The sequence below is a fragment of the Saccopteryx bilineata genome, chromosome 2 (assembly GCF_036850765.1).
Source record: "Saccopteryx bilineata isolate mSacBil1 chromosome 2, mSacBil1_pri_phased_curated, whole genome shotgun sequence".
NCBI lineage: Eukaryota > Metazoa > Chordata > Mammalia > Chiroptera > Emballonuridae > Saccopteryx > Saccopteryx bilineata.
In genome coordinates, this window is record NC_089491.1 from 51,493,805 (window position 1) to 51,508,335 (window position 14,531).

The following is a 14,531-nucleotide window of genomic DNA, read 5'->3' on the forward strand; positions in this document are numbered from 1 at the left end:
TATATACCAAGTAGAAGTAGGTATAATGTTGCCAGTATAGAAATAACTTGCTATATTTCTCTAATAATCTCCCCTGTCACTGTATTCTTTGGGCTTGGCAGGATATATACAGATAAAGGTCAACAGGTGACTCAGCCACCGCTGTGAGTGTTCAGACTCTGATGGAGATTTATTAAAAATGAAGTAATTTGTGGGGTTTTTTAAATTAATACTTCTTACTTTAGCTAGGTCTTGCTGTTGTGTTCTAATAGGACATACCTCAGATTTAGAAATTTCAGGAAACAGACCACTAATATAATGTTCATCTGGAAAGGCACACATTTACTTACATAGATTCTTTTTTAATATTTGTATAAGAAATGATTTGTCTACGAGTATGTGCTCATTCAAATGAAATCACAAAGGACCCTGATTTTTAGAAATGTCTGTTCCCTTCTTCAACCCCTGTCATTGTTGTTGTGGTTTCCTTCTTCCTTTGTTTTCTTTCTCCTTCCTTTCCTTGTCATCCCCTCCTCTTCCTACTCTTTTCCCTCCTACTGTCTGCTTCCAAGATCTGTTATCATTTTCAGACAAGCTGCAGCCTGAAGTGTCTAAAAGTCAAATCATGCAGTCATGGTGGCCTAACATTGGTGTTCGGTTTTGCCTTGGGTTTGTGCCAAGAACAAACAATTACTGTAGACCTGCCAGACTCCTCAACCTATGTTCTTTTATTTCCCCAGAGATGTGTACTTGAGGACTATTGCCAAATTTAAGGAACAGTGAATTGCTGAATCATCACATTGGGGATTTTTGCGTGTATGTGTGTGTGTGTGTGTATGTGTGTGTTTGCAGGAACCAGCTGGCAACGATGAGATTTTAGCCACTGATTACCATGCATGTCAAGACAACATTGAACTGAAAAGGCCTTTCGCATGTGTTTGTAGAAGGCCTTAATAGAGCCACACTACACATAGTGAAATAAATAACAGCAACAGGGAAAATCTATGCCCCTAGGTTTTTAGACAATTTCTCTCCTTTCTATTAGCAGCTTTATTTGAACTTTAATAAAGATTAGTTTTTGGCTATTTTAGTAACCTGGACTAACAGCTTCAAAAAGATCCTTTTAAGGAGATCAAATCAGAAAGGAACAGAGCCAGCCCCCCCCCCCCCCTTTCACCCAGAGTGAATCATCCCTCCCTGAAATGGTTACAAAGTCCAAAAGGAATTACATGGCTTGTTTTGCTTAGGAAGAGGAAAGGCCTAAACCAGGGGTAGGGGAAAGAAATTATTTTTTTCAGCTAGATATAAAACCAGAGCAATTTCTTAAGCTCAGATTGTTAGTTATTTCTCCTATCGTACAAAGATAAGCCTTATTAAATTCAGACATTTTAAATTTATAAGATTATTAAGCACTTGAATAATATGCTTCTTTTTCATCCCTTTTCAGGCAAAAATGTGAGCTGAGTTGTAGTTTCTTTTTTTTTCTTCTTCTTCTTCTTCTTCTCTTTTTCCCTTCTTACTCTCTATTACTCATTCTTTAATGCTTTTGTTTCAGTATGAATAAAGTCAGTCCCAGGTGAAACAAGGAAAAAGGTTTAAATTCCTTCTTTTCCGCTAAGAATTTATCATGCAGAATATGCCTTTAGTGTGGTGAATGTTTTCCCCAAACAACTTCTGACTTCATTAGATCATGTTTAATATTAATGCATTGCAGTTGCTTTTGGCAAGTGGTCCTTCACTTCTCCATTCTTTCCAACAAAGAATTTTGTGGTTGATTTTTTTTCTAATGGAATGAAATGTTTGTTACAATTTTATAATTGCTTTCTTTGTTGCTTGTTGTTAATTCCCCTTGGTCTGTGAATAGCAATAGCTGGGGCACTTTGGAGTACAGTGTATGCATGGATTTAAGTAGTTTTTGAGTTCTGCAGAATTTGCTGGAGGTTAAATCAACTTACTCCAAAGACAGGCATGATTTTGTAAAGAGGTGCCTTTGGCTACCTGATACCAACCTGTAACTAAGTATGTAGCTGAATCGGTCTCTAGTGTGAAGAAGAAAAAATTTCTATAAATGAGTCCCTTGGATAAAGTTGGGCCATGGCCTTTCTTATGCAGTAGAAACAACTCAGAATATAGTTATCACCTTTATGATGCTCATTATATCTCCCATTTGTGTTGGTACATCATCTTTTTTCTAAGTGTCAAGTCACACTTCATCATTAACCAGTGTCAGTCCCTTTTCATCCAATTATCCTGTATGACTCTATTTAGTGCAGTCTGTTAGATTAACTTCTGAATACTCCTTTCTATATTAGGTATTTTAAAATTAAGATCCTCAAGTGAAAAGAAATTGGATTCTTGGTTTGACTATAAGCCAAGGCACTTTTTTTTTTATCCCTAAACATCTTATATCTTGATGTTATTACAAGTTTTTAAAAAAAATTTAAAACTTGATTTTCTAATTGTTACTGTTTATAGAAATACAGATTTTGTAATATTAAATTTATATCCAACAACCATGCTAAATTTACTTACTATTTTAAGCACATTTGTAGATTCCTGGAGTATTTTACGGGCACAAACATGCCATCTGTGAGGAAAGACACATTTTTCCTCTTTTCCCTTTACTTACATAGGTCTTCCGGCAGCTTCCCTCACCGCCCTGGTGGGGCTTCACAGGCAGTGGTGAGAGGGAGTGGTCATGGCAGGCGTCCTTGTCTCATTCTGGATTTGAGGTGGAAGGTTTCAGTACTTCACAATTAAATATCATCTTAGCTTTCTGTATTTGATTTTTATAAATGCCCTTTGTCAAAATAAGGAAGTGTCTTCATTTCTACTTGGCTAACATTTTATATAATTATTAAATCTGGGCTTTTACCAAGTAGTTTTACTGTTGACATCTATGTAAGGTGATCAAGATATTTTCTCTTCTATTCTATTAGTAAAGCAATTTATATTGATTAATGTTTGAATGTTAATTTGTCCTTGAATTCCTAGGAAATCCCTACCTGGTGACTATATAATATCCAATTACATATTGCTAATTTGATTTGGAGCTGGTTAAAGAAAAAATTTTTTTGAATCTGTGATTAAGAGAGGTTTGCCTCTAATTCTTTCTTATAATCTGCCTGTTGGGTATGGGTGTCAAGGTTATGCTGGGTTCAGAAAATAAGTTGGAAAGTACTCTTTTTTAGTCTTTTTAATCTTTGGAAGAATATGTATAAAATTAGTACATTTCTTAAAAGTTTGAAATTATGGATATTAAACTATTGATTCATTTTTAAATAAAAATAAAACCATTCAGATTTTTAACTTCTTCCTTCCAGTTTTGGCAAGTTAAGTTGGGTTTTTTTATTTGTTTGTTTGTTTTTTAGCAAGAAAAACAGAGAACGGGACAGATGGACAGGAAGGGAGAGAGATGAGAAGCATTAATTCTTCGGTGTGGCAGCTTAGTTGTTCACTGATTGCTTTCTCGTATGTGCCTTGACCTGGGGGCTGCAACCAAGCCAGTGACACTTTGTTCAAGCCAGCGACCTTGGGCTTCAAGCCAGTGAGCTTTGGGTTAAAGCCAGAGACCTTTGGGCTCAAGCCAGTGACCATGGGGTCATGCCTATCATCCCACACTCAAGCCAGCGACACCACACTCAAGCTGGTGAGCCCATACTCAAGACGGATGAGCCTGCGCTCAAGCTCAGAACCTCAGAGTTTCGAACCTGGGTCCTCTGAGTCCCAATCTGATGTCTATCCACTGCACCACCACCTGGTCAGACTTGGCAAGTTAAGTTTTTCTGGAAGTGTTCACTTCCTCTAAAATTTAACATCTATTAAAATAAAATTGTACTTAACTTTTATTGTCAGTAGAACCTGTAGTATGCCACTGCTTTATTCCTAATATTTGTAAATTATGCCTTCTCCCAGTCTACTGTTTTTTTTTTCTTGACAGTTTTCAAAACTGTTTAGTGTTCTTAAGGAATCAACTTTTGGTTTTTATTAACTTTCTCCAAATGGTTTTGTTTCCTATGCCTTTGAGATCTGCTCTTATCCTTATTATACACTCCCTTCAACATTTTTTAGTTGAAGTTTCTGTGTTTTCCTTTAACATCTTACACTTTTAAGGATATAAAATTTCCTCAGAGCACAGCTGTAGTTGCATTCTACAAGTTTAAATGTTGTATTTTCTTTATCAGTCGATTAGATTGTGATTTTTTTTTTAACGTGAGTTATTTGGAAGTGCATTGTTTAATTTTCAAACATAAGGGAATTTTCTAGTTTTTGTTTTATTATGATTTTCGGACTATTTTTATGGTGGTCACCGAATATAACTCTGATTGCAATCCTGAAATTTGTTAAGATTTGATTTAGGCCTCAGCAGATGGTTGAGTAAATGTTTTATTTGTATTAGCAAAGAAAGTCTAGCCTGTCATTATTGATAACAGTGTTCAATGTATGTGAATTAAGTCAAGTTTGCCACTCATGTTGCTCAAATAATCTACATCTTTGTGGACTTTTTCTACTGGTTCTTAGAGTTGGTGAGAGAGACATGGTCAAATTTCCCACTGTGACTGTGTATTTATATTGCTTCATCTGGTTTTGTCATTTTTACTTTACATATTTAGAAGCTGTATTATTAGTGAATATAAACTTAAGGTTAATATATCTCCCTAAGGGTTAACCCTCTAATAATAAAGAAATATTTTCTTAATCTCTAGTAATTCTTCTTGTTTTATAGTCTACTTTTTCTGATATTAGTGCATTATAGCAATGTTATATCTTTTATATCCTTTTACTTTCACTCTTTAAATATTATTATATTTAAGGAATGCTTTATAAACAATATATTGTAGTTTCTAAAATTCAGCTTGATAATTTTTTGTCTTTAAATTGAAATACTTCGTCTTTTTTAGTTTGGTAAAGAAAACACGTAACATTAAAATTACCACCTTTGGCCCTGGCCGGTTGGCTCAGCGGTAGAGCGTCGGCCTGGCGTGCGGGGGACCCAGGTTCGATTCCCAGCCAGGGCACATAGGAGAAGCGCCCATTTGCTTCTCCACCCTCCCCTCCTTCCTCTCTGTCTCTCTCTTCCCCTCCCGCAGCCAAGGCTCCATTGGAGCAAGGATGGCCCGGGCGCTGGGGATGGCTCCTTGGCCTCTGCTCCAGGCGCTAGAGTGGCTCTGGTCACGGCAGAGCGACGCCCCGGAGGGGCAGAGCATCGCCCCCTGGTGGGCGTGCCGGGTGGATCCCGGTCGGGCGCATGCGGGAGTCTGACTGTCTCTCCCCATTTCCAGCTTCAGAAAAATACAAAAATACAAAAAAAAAAAAAAAATTACCACCTTTACTACTTTTTATCTTAACCATTTTTTATTACACAGTTCAGTAGTGTTAAGTATATTCACATTGTTGTTCAACAGGCCCCTAGAACTTTTTCACTTTGCAACACTGAAACGCCATTGCCACTAAATACTAATTGTCTCTTTACAGTTTAATGCAGTTGCTCTTATATTTAGGTTTAAAATTTTCATTTTGCTACTTGTTTTCTACTTGTCTCACATTATCCCCTTTTCCTTTCATTTCTTTATACAAAGTGTTTTTGCTATCATATTTTTCCCCATTAGCTTGTTAGTTATGAGTTCTTTTAAAAAATTCTTGTAGTAGTTATAATAAAAATTACAACATACAATTAAAATCTCATTTTAAATGATATTTTAAGCACTTCCCTGAAAATCAATGACACTTAGAAAAATTTATCTCTATTAGTTGTCTTTGCAATTTGTTACCATTGAAATATATTTTAATTACACATGTATTTTAAACTACATAGAAATGATCAGTTTTATTTGCTAAACATTGATTTATTTTTCCATGTATTTAAATCTTCAGTGTCTTTTATTCCTTTCTGCATTTCTGTAATACTTTTCCTCTGTCTTACTACTTCTTAGTGTGAATCATCTTGTGACAACTCTTCCAGTTTATTTTTCTGAAAACGTCTTTATTTTGCTTTCATATTTTAAATATGTTTTTACTTAGCATAGAATTTTAAACCAGCAGTTATTTTATTATCAGTACACTGAGATATAATTCCATTGTCTCCTGAATTCTAAATTCTGGCCTAGAGTCAAGAGTATTGTGTATTTACCCAGTGATATTTCTTAATAGAAAGGGTTATATTCAATATTTATGTGTCAATTTATCTGTAGCAATGTGATAGGTGGTAACTCCTCTCTTCCAAGGTGAGATTATGCATAGAAATTCCAGGAGATGGTAAGAGGTTGGTCATTGATATTGGTAAATGACTTTGTAATTGAAACTGGTGATTTAGAACCAGCTTGCAAATACTTATAATTAGATAATAGTAAAGAATTATAAAACTGTGTGTGGTGCCTGGAAGATTAAGGATGGACTCCAGGTTCACCATCTTGTCAGATTCCTTTGCTGCTGACAGTGGGATTATGCAATCATTTCATTGTTCAAAAGAGGAGGTTCATACATGATATTAGTAATGTAATGAATGGGAACAATCTCTGTGGTCTCTTAAAGGGAACATTGAAGGGAAATGTTAAGTAGTTTACTATTAATTTCCATTCTGAATTCATTTAAAACCAGTGTTTATCATTTTGGGGGTATTTGTATGGAGTGAGGGAAGCTATATATCATATCTTGTTCCTTATCCATGTACTCTGAACCACAGAGTGTGCTATATGGTCAGTTAAATTGTGGAGATTAATACCGGAGAATAATGAGGCAGTGAAGATGGTAGCTGAAAGGTTTTCTAAAAACCACCTTTTGAGTGTACTGTGGAGGCCCCTCATCCAGGCAAGAAACTGGAAGCAAAAGCACAGATCAAGGGTACAGAAAATATTGCTTTTCCTGGCTCCTTTCCTAGTGTGGCTGGAAAGTTGAAGGCTGTTTTTATTTATGTCTTCTAGGTAGCATCCTTTTCAAATACATGACCATGGAATCCGAGAAGATCTCAGAGAAGCAGGAGGAAATCCTTTCTATCCTAGAAGAAAAATTTCCTACCCTCCCTCCAAGAGAGGACATTATCAATGTCCTGCAGGAGAGCCAGTTCAGTGCTCAGGGTGAGTGGCTGTCCCCCAGCTCTGCCCCAGTGCCCCAGCAGGGCTGGCTTGTGGTATGAAGTGTTGTCAGACCCCAGAAGTGAGTTTGATTGTGCCTTCACGTTGTTCCCTATTGTTCGCACTTGTGGGAGAGTCCCAGCCACGGAATGTGGCTTCCCTATCGAGGCAACCTGCACTGCAGCCTCTGCTCTGAGGCCTTCGTGTCCGGGTGTGTGGTTCAGTCACATGTCTTGTGTGTGCCCCAGATGCATTATGACACGAAATCTCTAAACTAAGAAGATTATATTTTGAGAATGTGGCGGGAGCAATGTTAAGCACAATGGGATTTTATAAGTCAATTAATTTTAGAAAAAATGAATAAAAGAGAAGACAGCCAAGTAGTTGCTGGTGGTTTCACATTTATCAGTGTACCGCTGGATTATTGATGGCTACTCAGTCCCGGGGATGTCAGTTCCCCCAGAGTAGACCCTGGTGGCCGGAGAAAGCCTCCAGGAAAGGAAAGCAGGTGCTGGTGGTGAGCATCATGCTGGGGCTCACTGCAATGGCAAGTGTGACTGGGGCACTGCCTGCCATACCTGTGACAGAAGCATATGTGTGGATATATCCATGTGTATAGCTCCACGGTGATATGCATTTTGTCATTCATCTTTAAAAATAGGCGAAACTTTTAAGGTCACAATATATTCTATCACTCATTTTATACCAATGTGATAGATTACAGCCTTTCAATCTTTGAGTTAAAGAAAAATATTTAGTACCTGTCCGTCTCCCCAGACTGCTGTGATGGACTGTGTTCTAAATTTGGAAGGAGGGCAAAGGATTGACTCTGGTGTCTTAACACACTCCTGGGAAGGATGTATGTGCTTTACTAGGCACTATGATGGGCCTGCCCAAGAGGGCAGGTCTTGTCAGATATAACAACAGAGAAGGGGTTATTAACTGTTGAGCCAGACTCCTGTTTTGGGGCCACAGACTTTATTGAAGCACATTGGTCAGCTGACTTATACTAGAGTTCTGGATAATTTTGCCATTCTGGATCATTTCTCCCAATATTTAAGTAATTCATTTAATTTAATTAATTCAGTATCTTCTATATTAGAGCCTATTGCAAGGGCGACCAACTTAAATATGACAGCTTTATGGGTCACTTTATAAAGTGCATTTTTGGCCCTGGCTGAGTGACTCAGCAGATAAAGCATCGGCCTAGTAAACCAGAGGTCACAGGTTCGACCTCCAGTCAGGGCACATATGAGAAGCAATCAATGAGAGCATAACTAAAGAGAACAACTAAGTGAAACAAGTTGATAATTCTCTCTCTATTTCCCTTCCACCCTCCCTTCCTCTCTCTCTCTTCCAAATCAATGGTGAAATAAAAAAAAAAACCCATATAAATAAAGTGCATTGTTAATAAAATTATACTAGAAGACACGGGGGCTCACCTAAATTTGCAGCCTGGAAGCAGATTGTGGCCTTGTTCGGCATCATTTGGCTTGGTTGCATGGGTGTGATCATTTTCGTTTGCCTGCCTCTCCCTATTTCACTCTCGGCCCTTGTCTCTCGTGGGCCTCCAGAGTCTGACCTCTGAGTACTTAGTCTGCTAGGATCCCTGAAGCTTACTGTCTTCCGGCTGGGTTGGTCAATGGGCAGTTTTAGCAATAGGAGGGCACAGAGGCCTAGGAAATAGAGAAGCGGCGGTACCCCTTCCCTGCTCCCTTCCTGACTCGGCACCAGCTCTCTGGAAGCGTCTCTTCTGCAGGTCCAGATCTCTGTCACCTACCCTTGTCCCTTTGCTAGCCTCTGCATGTTCACCATATTTTATTCTCTTTCTTAATCCCACCCACATCTCTATAAGTGCCCTGCCATTGGAGAGTTTTCTTTTGGATTATGAGGGGATGAATCTGGGATCCTAACTAATGCAAACTTTGTCACTAATGTGATTTTTGCTTTAATACATGTGTGTTTGTAATGGATAAAAGCAATATTAGTGGGTAAAATATTAAAATTAACAAGATAAATTCTTTTAAAAAAAATCATTACTTGATATTATTAAAAAAAGAAAAAGGCCCTGGCTGGCTGGCTAAGTGGTAGAGCATCAACCTAGTGTGTGGAAGTCCCGGATTCGATTCCTGATCAGGGCACAAGGAGAAGGGCCCTTCTGCTTCTCCACCCCTCCCCCTCTCCTTCCTCTCTGTCTCTCTCTTCCCCTCTGGCAGCCAGGGCTCCATTGGAGCAAAGTTGGCCTGGGCACTGAGGACGGCTCCATGGCCTCTGCCTCAGGTGCTAGAATGGCTCTGGCCGCAACAGCACAATGCCCCAGATGGCCAGAGCACCGCCCCCTGGTGGGGATGCTGGGTGGATCCCGGTCGGGCACATGCGGAAGTCTGTCTGACTACCTCCCTGCTTCTAACTTTGAAAAATACAAAAAAAAAAAAAGTTTCCCCAAAATAACATACTGTTTTTCCCTTTCATCCACAGGTTTAAGTATTGAACAGACAATGCTGAAGGATCTAAAGGAGCTGTCAGATGGAGAAATAAAAGTGGCCATTAGTACTGTGAACATGACCCTTGAGGTAAGGGTGAGAATGCTTTTTCAGCAATGCTAGATGTTACACTGTCGCAGTCTGAGTACCCGGGACACAGTGGTCTCCTTCACATACGTCGGGGCTAGTCTTTTGCTGTGAATGCTTCTCTGTGATATTTGATTAGAAATGCATGTTATTGTTCTGGGTGAAACCACCATGCCAAGTCAATGAAAAATGCCAAAGCTAGATTCCCAAGATGAGTGCTGCTTGAATCATCTCAGTAAAACAAATACCTAAAGCACTCACATATGTGTGTAAGCATGTGTGCTTATGTGTAAACTGTTTGATAGCAATGCTCATATATGTGATTGGAATCACTTCTGTTTTTACATTTTTCCCCTTGCATCACCCTGTATTATTCATAGAACTATTTTAAAGAAAATAAGTTGTCCTTTGGCCTTTGGAAGCTGATTGGATGCATATCATTTTGGTAATCCAAATTTAATAGAGGTGACAATCCAAATATTAATAACACCCTCCTTCTAATCCTTTCAATGAATAACTCAGAGTGAATACTACGCTAGTCTTTGTGTGTTTCCTTGGTAAATTATCCTCTGTCTTCATTGGGGTTTTCAATGACTTGTATGTTCATCTTAATTAATCTTACTGATGGGAATTATATGTCACAGAGGCTCACTTGTGCTAGGCAGAACTGCGTACTTCTTCGCTGTTATATTGTCTTGATCAAGTTGTATACCTTTGACTAAGGCACTGAGTTCTCAAATCACATTTATGGAGATAAAATAGCAGTACAGAAATGTATCTTTCAGTTTTTAGAATTATATGTTGCTATACTATTATTTTTTTTTTCATGGTATGGTGACTATGTCAGTATGTATATTTATAGGGAATAGCAGGCATGCATATGGGTGTCCATACCTCAAAAAACCCAAGCACAAACCAAGTGTTTTTTTTTCTGTGCTTTCTTTGTAAAATTTACTCCTAGTTGATAGGCATCATAATTCAGCTCTTGGATCCATATGAGTACCAAGAGGCAGACCGTTGTCACTAAAGATAATCAGGCTTGGTGGTTATACAGTGTCTCAGAGTTTATAGAGCACATTCTCATTGTATGTAGAAACCCAGCAATTTCTATGGACTTTATAATTGATAAATGCTTCATATAATTAGATGTTGATGTAACTCAATACAAGAAATACATGCAATTTGGGATGTAGTAACTAGATAATCACCTTCAATTAGAAATCTGTTTTGTGTCTAAAAGTCCAAGGAAAATGTGAATCTTGCCAGGGTCAGTAGCTCTGAGAATCATTTCTCCTAATTCAAGCCTTAGGGTTTTCTTTCTCTTCCTCCCCCTCCCCTTTCTCCCTTCATTTAATGGCATCTTATTAGGTTTTAAATGCTTTGTTTGGAATTTCACTCTAAATTAACATAGAACATCTTATAATTGCTTAAGTAACTCTCTGTGGTTAGCAAAGTATTTGAAGACTGTTATGAACTTACTGTAGCTTTACTGTACCTTCATTTATATTAGAGGAGTATACAAATGGCTTTATCAGATATGTTAAACTGTAAATGTTTATGCTGAATAAGTGATAAAATGATCATCTTAATCTTGATAGTAATTTACTTAGAGGCCCAGTAATCCAGCAAGTTGTTAAGTACATCTTTGGGAGTGCTATATGATCTTCTGGGAAGGGGAGGACATTTGTACATATAAAGAAGGGAACACAGATGAAACTCTTAATTAGCTGGATGGTAACCTTTTGCTTGTGCACAATGGGGATATTAAAGATGACTGAGAAATGGCAAAGGAGCCCAATAACAGTCTATATCTTCTTTGAAAGAGAAAATGCACATTATTAATTTAATCTGCCAGTTAGAAAAATCCCCAAGGGTGGAGTTTGGTTTTCTCAGAAGATTATCCTGTGATTCATCGGCATTTCCCCAGTTCCTACTCATATTTGATTATATTGTAACATTTCTTTTGCATTCCCGTGGATCTCAATTTTTAAGGTAATGACAGAACCCACTATCTTATTATGTATGTTTTATTATGTATCTTATTATGTATGTTTTGGAACAGCTGTCTAATTGCCCTTTAACTCTAGATATATTCTCAAAGAAATAGTCTTAGTTCTTATGACTTTATAAATCTCACTTGTCCTCTAAAGTTTGGTCAAGACTTAGCTACTTCGTAATAACTCTTGTATATTCTCCTTTTTTTTTTTTTTTTTACAGAGACAGAGAGAGGGATAGACAAGGACAGACAGACAGGAACAGAGAGAGATGAGAAGCATAAATCATTAGTTTTTTATTGTGCGTTGCAACACCTTAGTTGTTCATTGATTGCTTTCTCATATGTGCCTTGACCACAGGCTTTCAGCAGATGGAGTAACCCCTTGCTGGAGCCAGCGACCTTGGGTTCAAGCTGGTGGGCTTTTGCTCAAACCAGATGAGCCCATGCTCAAGCTGGCAACCTCGGGGTCTCAAACCTGGGTCTTCTGCATCCCAGTCTGACACTCTATCCACTGTGCCACCGCCTGGTCAGGCTAAATTCTCCATTTTTCATAACCACACTCTGAACTCTTGCAAAATTTAGTCTAAATGACCAAATTAGGACTTATACTTTATTATATCTTCTATTAACTTTGAACTTGTTTCATCTATTTAATTATAGTTAGACAATATTTTTAGTGAATTGAGGGTAATGAGCTTTGACTTCTCTCTCCCTTTAATTTCCTGGCCCAGTGCTGGACACATAGTAGATACTCAGTATATACAAATATTTAGTACATGTCGGTGTCTGAAATTATTGTCCCTATGATATCTGGTTTTGATTTCCTTTTGAATTTAAATAAACCACCGAAAAAGCAAAGCCACTTTGCTGTGCATCCATGGCAATCTACTTTGTTCCTTCCCAGTTAGTTAGTTCCAGATAACTATGACTGAAGGCTGACATACGATAAATAAAGTGTGGCCCACATATCTGTAGATAGTGTAGCATGCATCGGGTACAATAACAGACGTCAGAGACTTTCAGGAATATAGATGTTTCTTTATTGGCCAGTTTAACCTGTGCAGGGGCGAATTCCCAGGTGTCCGGAGACACCTTACTCACAAGGAGCTACAAACGGGAATCGCGCCTGGCGCTTACAGCTAGTTCCTTATATATCCTAAGTAAGCAAGCATAATACAGAAGCAGATGTGGCGGTTACCTATTCGCTAAGGGGGCTGCACATAGCATAGCAACAGGGGCTGGGTCTAGCTCATTGGCGAATTCCAAACATAAACTTCTGATAAGGGTCTTTAACCAATGGAATGCAAACGTTTGTCTTTCTTTGTTCTCAGCCTCACAGGGTCCCTATCTGTCTCTGCTTCTTGAACGACCTTGGGCATGGTATTCCTAACAGAACAGGAGCAGGACCTGCCTGTAACCCTTAAGTTCTTTGTTCCATCAGTGCCCTGCCTATATCCTATTATTTTAGATATTCTGATCTTCTCTTGGTCCTTACAGATAGTACTGCCAATCCAGTTGTCCAGAAAAGGAACTGGGCATCTCTGCAAATAGTTAGTTGTTGTCACTGGAAGCAATCAACTGGATGTCCTGTGGCACGTCAGAGAAATGAGAAAGAAGATTCCTTACATTTTCTATGGCCCTTGCAATGCTGCAGCTCCACAGTTGTGTGCCAGGGCCTTTATTTGCCTGCTGACCCAATTAATTTTCTTGGGTGGTAATATTTTAAAAAATTGAAAAAATTTGTTTCCTTACAACATATACAGCATGTTGTTCAAATTGAAACACTGGTTTGGGAGCTAGAAATCCCTGCCGTTGATAGAAGGGTGAACTCTGGCCATCTACGTCATTAGCAGAAAGCTACTAAACCCCGTGTCTCCCATTTTTATTGTAACATATATCACAAATGATGGTTGTAATATAATCAAGGTTATAGATATATTGAAATATCGACCATAGAAAGCAAATAACTATAATAATACTGAGTTTCAGTGCTTTGCTCAATATTTATATGAGGTCAGAATAAATGTGACTTTAAGCAGCAATGAATAAAAATATGGCCTTATCAGCAGCACGGCTGGAGGGGTAGCCTTTCTTACAAAGAGAACCTGGAAGCTAAGACAATGGAAAAGACACCACTGTCCCATTCCACAGGGCCTCCGGGTCATTCTGAGTCTGTATATAAACATATTGTGGGGCAGGCACCCCACATATTGGAATCCACTTCATGGATTATCATTGTAATCCTTTGTGCCCTATTCATTGCTTGCCAATTTATCAGAAGAGAAACACAGGTGGTTTGATTCTGTTTCAGTCCTTCATTTTGGTGGTGGAACCAGTAGACAGAAATAAAAGTTACCAAAAGCAAAATCTATTTCTAAAACTACAGAGTATAAAAATCAAGAATAATAAAGCCTTGATCAGAAGAGAAAGAAAGAATTTATGGATATTAGAGCACATGCTTAACCGGAACAAACTTTGCCTCTATTCTTTTGCCAGCAGAATGAAGTGGTTATTATATATCCTAGTTTACTCCCTAGTGAAACAGTATATTAAGATTTAAGGGGAGAGAAAATCCTTCCCATTCTAATGAGGTACCACTGAAGCAACTGAGGTTGCTCATGGCGCCACCACATTAACAGTGGTTTTCCAAGGCCAAATGTTCTTCTGCCTCCTTTAAGCATCTCCTGAGGGGCTTCCAGTCATTAGCATCTTTCCTCAGGAAGAACAATAACCAGGCACTGACTTGATCACTTTCTATTGTGCTCAGTCACATTGGGATTTATTCCTGCATACATACCGTATCAGTTTGCTCAGGCTGCAATAACAAAGCACCACAGACCGGGTGACTTAAGCAACAGAAATGTATTGTCTCACAGTGCCGGAGGCTAATAGTTTCCCATCTAGTGTGGGCAGGAT

The 14,531-nt window shown here is 38.4% G+C and overlaps 1 protein-coding gene across 5 annotated transcripts in view; it reads left to right on the plus strand.

Annotated features, from left to right (window-relative positions):
- The window catches only part of PRUNE2 (prune homolog 2 with BCH domain), a 288,030-nt gene that overhangs the window by 85,399 nt on the left and 188,100 nt on the right, over nt 1-14,531 (plus strand). For all 5 annotated transcript variants that reach the window (XR_010729070.1, XR_010729071.1, XM_066257053.1 and 2 more), the window contains exons 5-6: nt 6,900-7,052; nt 9,528-9,622. Coding sequence is in view for 3 of the 5 variants with exons in the window: in XM_066257053.1 (XP_066113150.1) it covers nt 6,900-7,052; nt 9,528-9,622 (248 nt within the window). In the remaining 2 variants the exon portion in view is untranslated. The remainder of the gene's footprint in view (nt 1-6,899; nt 7,053-9,527; nt 9,623-14,531) is intronic.